This window comes from Ixodes scapularis, unplaced genomic scaffold (assembly GCF_016920785.2).
Source record: "Ixodes scapularis isolate PalLabHiFi unplaced genomic scaffold, ASM1692078v2 PGA_scaffold13__105_contigs__length_92229423, whole genome shotgun sequence".
NCBI classification, from domain to species: domain Eukaryota; kingdom Metazoa; phylum Arthropoda; class Arachnida; order Ixodida; family Ixodidae; genus Ixodes; species Ixodes scapularis.
The window spans coordinates 47,267,685-47,275,830 of NW_024609839.1; the positions used below are offsets into that span (position 1 = coordinate 47,267,685).

An 8,146-nucleotide genomic window follows, 5' to 3' on the forward strand; every position below is an offset into this window, starting at 1 on the left:
AAACCAGCCGCTAAGAAAAAAAAGCCGCTAGTGATGACGCCCTCTCAATGCGCACTTCAGTGCCGTCCAAGTTCACTCCTTGACGAGATATGCTTGGGAGAAGAGCGTGTTGGTTTAAGTCATGGATGAAGAAAGAATAAAACAATTAAAACAGGGACAACACAACCACATGAAAGATGTGGTTGTGTTGTCCCTGTTTTAATTGTTTTATTCTTTCTTCATCCTTGACGAGATAGTAGCCTTCGTTGTCCGTCCCCCCTTTCTATGTATCTTCCTCATGTCTAATTACCGTTACCAACACGCTCGTTTTGTGCTTAAAAACCACTGGTCTGCTGTTTCAATAGACCTTTCTCTCAACTACCCAAACATCAACTCTGCCTCCTTGCACAGGAAATGCTGTCTCCATTTTAATCTCAATGAGCATCGTACCAGCGTACGGTCGTGTATCACTACTGCGTGATGCATGTTAAAGACCCCAGGCTAGCGTTTGCTCTGCGCTGGCTAAATTTCTCATCTACAGCTGGGAGCCTCGTTGCCCGTTGATGCAGACCAAGTTCTAAGCTGTATAAACATACACACAACCCAATTTTTTCGAAATGGTGTCTCTTCGTCTTGGTCAGCATCAGGCCGGATGTGATCTTGGTGACGATGCGCGATGACAGTGTCATAGTTCTCTTGTACCTGCAGCTTGTAAGTTCACTCCTTGACGAGATAGTAGCCTTTAGTCACTCGTTTCCCAGTCGGCTGTTCAACAGACAAACTTCGTCATTGACACGAAACTCCCATGCTCGAACCCTTTCTGTCATCTGAAGAAACTGATGTCTGGTCACGTTGGCTTCCACGGACGGCTTGACAGCATACAATCTTGTGTGGAGACATCTTTACAACAGCAAAATCGCTGGTGGCTCTCCAGTTGTTGAATGTGGAACGTTGCAGTCGCTTAGAAGAGACTTGCTAAAAGTTACCCGTGGCTGCTTGGGTGATGTGGTGCTGTCAACACCGGGCACATTCCGCTGCTCTTCAAGAATAGGAATGTTGAAATAAGTGGTTTTTGATGTACATATGGGTTTGTTTTGTTGCATTTGATGCTTAGTGTTGTTTTGCTGGTTGTGCAATAGGAAATTGAGAGTTATAATGATTATTGTCACTTTGTTTATCCTATATTCTGTAAAAATGATGAGAGTTCTGGTGTCAATAAACTGTTAGAAACCCGCACCTGAGGGATGTGATTACTGTGCCAAAGTGCTTACCCTGCCACATTTTTCCAAAATTTAAGGAATTTGTGCCAACAGTAAATATCACTTGATACTGAAAATATAATAGCTCAGGCCTCGCTACATGCCACATTGTTATAGTGGGCTTGTGCGAATTTTCATGAGTTTTGAGTATGTACTATTTGATTTCTTCTTTATTAAACGCTGAAAGTACTCTGAAGTTTTCCAATATTTCTCGTGTGCTTGATCTGTTCCGATAAGTTAGCTAGCTTTGTTGAGTGCGCCTCTCGCTGCGCACCGGTGTATTGGAGTGAAGCGACAACCACAAAAATGAACATCACAATGTTGCACATTTTGCTTTGCCGCAGTGCATCAGCGAGCTAAGGGAAGGCACTCTTCCAGTGCAGGTCTCAAATTTGAGATTTAACAAGGATACTCGAGTGTTGCCAAAAAAATATTTATATGGCCAGCTCTATAGGTTTATTTTATGTTACACTCTTGTTTAGTTATTACTGTGGCCGTCAAAAGACCCAACAGATGCCAGTAAAGAAGAAGCATCGCCGACAAGCTTCAGTGCGCCCTTTGCACGTGCGAAAGACCACTGGGGCATGAACACGCGCGTCCCGAGGCTGAAGCTCTGACCAACCGCCATTCTCATTCCAACTGATCCCGGCGCTCGGTCAGTTAGCTAGCTCCGAATTTATAATGATAATTAAAAATAGTTTCTATTTTAAGTAGCATGGAAGTCCACGTGTTTTCAGCGCTACATTACCTTTAAATTGCTTCATATCTGTTTGATCGCACAATGAGTGCAGTAGATTGAAACTAAATTAGCTGGAGCAGTGGATAAAAGTTCAGGAAGAACCTTATCAAGTTCATAGGGATTGTTTTTAGTATGCACACTCAAAATATGGGCACCTTAGCCATGACAATACATTGAAATGTTCTTGCACATTAAAACAAATCAACAAGCGTAAAGCTAAAATAAAGGGTTAATCAGCAAACCTGTGCCAGAAACAAAATAAAGAAAGAGCGTTGAGAGAAGCAGAAGCGAATGTCGGAGCGTTGGTTGGCTAGCGAGAGTGCGCGCTGTCATCGGGAGATTGAGTCGGCTAGTCTAGACGTAGGGCAACACCTTGCCCATCTCTTGTGCTCTACGTTGACATACATCATGTCGGCGAAAGTCTTGTTAAGCCGCTCCGTTAGCCCGCTGGTCTGCAGGTGGTAAGTAGTGGTTCGATGATGGCTGGTGTGGCTGAGACAAATGATACCTTGCGTCAGCTGCACGAAACACGCAGTTCCTTGGTCTGTAACTAAGATTTCAAACGCTGTGTGAAGGGGAACAATAGGCTCAACAAAAAAACTTGGCAACTTGAACCGCAGTCCTATACGAAAGGGCTTTCGTTTCAGCGTATCGCGTAAGATGACCTGTGGCAACGATTACCTATCGGTTCCCTGGGAACAACAATACCCTGCTAACACAAGGCATTGTTATTCCCAGGGTGGCCTCAGTCGTCTGAATGGCCACAGACGTCTCATTTATGTTTCGAAACAGATCATTAGCAGTTAGTTAGCTGCCCACACTGCTGACGCACGTTATTGTTATTCTCAGAGTGGCCTTGGTCGTATAAATGGCCACCGACGTTCGGTCTATGCTTCAAAACAGATCATTGGCAGTTAGAGTTAGCTGCCCCCAGTGCCGACGCACGTTATTGCTATTCTCAGAGCAGCCTCGATCGTGTGAATGGCCCCCGACAAAAACAGTATATGCTTCGAAACAGATCATTGGCAGTTAGAGTTAACTGCTCACAGTGCTGACACACGTTAGTTATTTTCAGAGGGGCCTCGGTCATGTGAATGACCACAGGCGCACCCCTTAGACATTGAAACAGAGCACTGGTACTGCAATTTCGCTCTCTGGTGTGCTAACACACGGTTTTGTTATTCCCAGAGGCCTCAGTCGCGTGAATGGCCACAGACGTCCCAGGTATGCTTCAAAGCAGAGCACTGGCAGTGATCTGTTGTCGTTTTCCTTAGAAAAAAAAGAGCTTATTTGCAATTAAAATTCTATTTGTTGCGTAGCGAAGATGTTTAGACAGTGGGAAGGGCCAATATGGCATCTGATGTCTTTGCCATAGATGGGCTGCAAACATTTGTTGTCGCATAGTTGAAATCTACACTGGTGACTCATAGCACAGTGCAATGTATAGACCAGCTTAGACATTATCGCAACAAAAATAAAAAGTTTGTCTGGTGGCTGCATATCGAAATGCTATACGGCAACCAGCAGAGAAGCATTAAAACATGAGACACGGGAGGTCAGTGGTGGACACGAAAAACAATCCGATTTTAAAGCATATGAGTGGTCCTTAATAGGACCGTTTTGTGTTCCGAGATGTTCCATGCTTTCTCCATGATGGTGGCGGTAGGCTTCGTCAAGGGGCTCGACACCAGACAGGTCACTCTTGGATGGGGTGTCCTCTCCATCCAGCTGAATGACGATGGGCTGGATGTGGGCACTTGTGGCACCGCCTCGTCGGAACGTTGCTTTAGTGTCAATAACGTGCCTCACAGCATTATACCAATTGTCAGTGGTGACCTTGCCAACTTCTTCGTTGAGGAGTGTCCCCACGTCGACGATCTTGAACGTTGTGTTTCGGGCAGCAACGCCGTTCTTGATCTGGGCCCATATCAGTTCAATGGGGTTGAACTCGCAGTGATACGGTGGGAGCCTAAACACAGTGCAGCCAGCCGTCTCGGCAGCAGTGTCCACACAATACTTTAGGTGCTGTGGCTTCACCAAGGCCACAATGTCGAGCAGCTGCTTCTTCAGCATCTTGGGGTGCCATGAAATTTTTTTTAGACGTCAGCCACTGTCGGATGCTGTCCTTGCGGGAACTCGTCGTCGGCACTGCTTGCAACCGCCGTGAATGGTAAGAAGCGTTGTCCATGACGATAATGCTTCCTGTCGGCAGTTAGTTGAGGACACCATCGAACCACTTCTCGAAGCGGGTGCCATCCATTTCCTCGTGGTAATCGCCGGTCTTTTGTCCACGGAACACGTCCAGGCAGTCGTCGACGAAGCCTTCATTGCTGCCGATGTGGGTGACCAATAAGACGCCGGCCCTTACCCGATGGCTGCTTCAGGCCAGTTGAGAGACCACGCATGAAAGCGTCGTGAAACGAGGATACGGTCGTGTCTACCCACACCCTTGAGACGGTGTGCCCTGCCGTCACCCACGTCTCGTCCAAGGAGAAGATCCTCCAACCATCTTGTCGGTGACGTGCAATCTCATGCAGGTACTTCTGCTGCCAGGCGACGATGTCCTCTCGTTCAATCAGCCACGAGTTTCATTCCGTGCATCTCGTCAGTACCCCCCCCCCAATACACACACACATGAGCCGCAGATCACCTCAGCTTTCTAAAACTCTTCTTCAATCCCTCACCGTCATGGACAACGTAGAATCCAGCGAGCCACTGCTTGTAGGACACATACTTCTTGGTAAGTGTACCTAGTCGCCTAAGGCGCCGTGTCAACATTTCTGGGAAAAGGGCGTGTTTAGAGAAGTGCAGAAGCCCTGGTAGTACTTCTTCATCAAAGAACTTCTCATCAAAGTCTATCGTCTCGATATGCGTCATCCCTTTAGACTCTGTGTCCTCCGGGTCCTCTGTCCAGATGACAAAGTGGCACCACTTGTGCCCAGTCACCGCCATTTGACCTTGCACTTGGAAGAAGTATGGATGCTTCCTCTTCAGTCGCACCTCAAGTCCAACAACTTCGCAGCAGAAGTTTTTCAGCTTGGCGGCTTCCAGGACCGTCTTTCCTTTCTGCGAAAGGGGACACTTTACCTCAAGAAGGCCCTCGTCACCAGCTACCGTGACGATTCTGTCGGGTGAGGCACCAATGAAATTGTACTGTGGGTGCAAATGCAGTCCGGTTCCGCGTACTTCAACTTCAATGTCGGCCAACGTCAAGAGCTGCACATAGGAGGCCACAGCGTCTGGTTCGTGCTCCCTCCCATACGTCATCGCCTCACTCACAGCGCCCGGCTTGGGGTAAAGCATCCGCTTGAGCAAGTAGTCTGGCTTTTTACAGCGCACTGCAGCTGCGAACTGCGATGCAGTTACGCGACCCACTCTTTCTTTGTGCCACCTTGGGTTGTCAGCCTGCCCTACAGTGTCTGCAGTGATCTGTCCCCTCTCTTGACACGACAACACTGGAAGCGAAGCCATGTGCGCCTGCACGGTGTCTGAAGCAGAAGTTGCCCAGAGGTCCTCGTCGTCGCAGATGGGCAACGGTGGCCTGGGCGGCACTGCCTGGCAGGCACCACCAGCGTACCTCAGCCAGAGCATGTCAGGAGTTGCCGCAGTCAGTCTTGCTTTCAGCCTTTCAAGGTTTCTGGATGCGGATGAGGATGAGGCAGGAGAAACTGACTCGCAGGGGTCAAACGATCGCTTTCGCTTGACAGATCCGGGCTTGTTGATGACGAACTTGCGGAACGTGAGGTCCGTCAGGGGCATCAGAGCGGCAGGCTTCTTTGCTGAAAAGACAGTTATTGCTCTTGTTAATTCAAACTGCATTGAAATATTAATTAATATGGCTTTTATTTTAGTATTTAATCTGCATGACTAACATTTTCAATGAACTATCAGCAGGGCTTGAGTGCAGCTCTTTGCATTTGCTTCAATGCCACAGCTCTGCATTTGCTTCACAATCAACCAAATGATATGACTAAAAGCCAACCTGTATTTTACACTAACGCCTGCCTTAGTTCGAACAATCTGTACGATGACAGCCGATTCTATAAAATGTCAAACCCGAGTCTTGTATAACTGCTTGATTGACCCCGTGTCGCGATTCTCAGGCTTCACCACACATGTTTCAACACAGGTGTATGCGCCAGTGGTCTAGTGGTAGTGAATACAAACCTTCTGATGGCACAATCCAAGCACAGGGGACGTCGGTGCAGGAGGTCTGGTTCTTGCTGCAGCTTTCTTCCGCAGAGAGAAGCACAACCGCAACATGCTGGCAGCTCTGGCTCCGGCTAAAAGTAAAGAGAAATATATATTGGCATAAACATATTTCTACCACTTTCCTTGGCACAGATGAGTGAAGAGACCTATACTTGACTCATCTTGTAAGTTGTAAACAGCACTCTTAAAACGAGCAACGTACACCTGGAGTAATCAGCTGATCCAAGACGCACTGGAAGCTATTTTCCAGTAGGTAGGGGCAAATTATTTAGGGGGGCGGGCTTTGCCGCCTTGCCTTCTAAGGTTTTCGGGTGCGTAGTTCACAGGGAGGGAGGGAAGGCGGAGTTGGCGTACTACAGTGCTACGCGCTTCGAGTAGGCCCGCAGCATGGGGACAACTGAACCTGAGCCTAACCCAAACCCCGTCCCACACCTCCTCTCTTCCCCTGTGAACCTCTCAACCGAAAACTAAACAAAATATTTTTATGTGAAATACAACTCCGCCCGCCCGCCTCGCTCACTCCAAGAAACCCTCAAGACAAACCACGCCAGGCGGCAAAGCGCGCTCCACAGGATCACCGCCCGACAAGTACTGCAGCTACGGCACTTCGCGCGAAGCTTTTGCTGTTACTCTTTTAGATGGGCATCTTTGTACTAAAGGAAGACTTAGCATCTGGATCGATAACATCCTTCACATTGAAAATCGAAGGAGTTTCTAGTCAAAATCCGGCTTCCGTAAATCGGCAGCTCGACGCAGTCGATTTTAGCCGCGGGCGCAGTAAGTTTTGATATTAATACCGCTATCGCCCACCGTTAAAACACGAAAGACAGAAGACAGAAGAAAATAAACAAAACATTCAACTCACCCCGCGACGCATTCGCATGTGCCACCCTCGATGACGCCGGTCTCCCTACTGAACCACGCTGTTGCGGTGTACGGGACTTTCTTCATCGAAGGAAGAACGACGGCTCGCACAAGACACATGTTCGAGTCCTTGGACCAGTTCCACATCACGTGTCGGACGTAACCTTCTTCTTTGAAGAACCATCTTCGATGCGCTTGCCTCAACGAACTGTCCTTTTTGAGGTAGCTCCATACGCGGTCCTGGGTGAGGTTCGTACGGTCCGGAGGATGACGTACCCAGTGGTCCGCGTCAAACGCGAACGGGATGTTCTCATCTCGAGACATCGCGACTCAAAATGCTTCGAAAAGCAGCGAGTGTACCCAAAAAGAAAACGAACCGGTAGCACACAAGAAGCCTAACGTGCACGTTGTTTTCTCTACAGATACTCTCCAACCCAGTGCGCCTCAGGTTCGCCCATCGCCCCATAGGTGGCAGCACATATTCGCCAAAAGGTCCGTTGGTAGACCACTCCACCTGTAATGGAGAGGTCCCGGGTTCGATACCCGGACCAGGCGGATTTTTTCGGTCGCTCACCAGTCACCTAGCTGTGTTTGGAGATTTATGTTTGTCCTTTGTCCCTCTTGTTCCCCTTCTCCGGGGATTATTTTCATCATTCTTGTCCAGCTCGCTTGCACCTTTGCATTTAATTGCATTATAATTACAAGAGATCTTTGTTGCGCGCCCTTCCCCTCCTACCAACCCCCTACCCCGCATTCTTGCTCACGCGGGGGGTTGGGCAGATGGGGCAGAGAGGGTGTGCCGGGAAAAAGGGAAGGGGTCTTTGTTTGAAAAGGACCGGTTTTTAGTCGTCAGAACTTGAAGCTGGTCGTCTCCGATCATTGCGGGATCCGGTTTGGATTCGCGGTGCTGCAACACTGCACTTGATCTGTTCTGAAGTCACAAGACATGGGAACTCGATTAAGGTATGTCGAAGTACTTCTGTTTGTTGTATATTCATTAACCGCTGCTTATTTTGTTATGCAGCTCTACCGATGGCTTTTTCTTTTTTTTTTTTGTTTCGCAGACCCTGGCAGGATCGCTTTACCATAAAGG

The 8,146-nt window shown here is 48.3% G+C and overlaps 1 protein-coding gene across 1 annotated transcript; it reads right to left on the bottom strand.

Moving 5' to 3' along the window:
• Window positions 1-4,608: 4,608 nt before the first annotated feature.
• On the bottom strand, window positions 4,609-7,200 carry LOC120840294. The gene is made up of 3 exons (XM_040210741.2): window positions 7,055-7,200; window positions 6,145-6,260; window positions 4,609-5,756 (listed from the first exon to the last, which is right to left on the bottom strand). The coding sequence occupies exons 1-3, from the start codon at window positions 7,198-7,200 to the stop codon at window positions 4,624-4,626; spliced, it is 1,395 nt and encodes a 464-aa protein (XP_040066675.1). The 3' UTR covers window positions 4,609-4,623.
• Window positions 7,201-8,146: the final 946 nt, after the last annotated feature.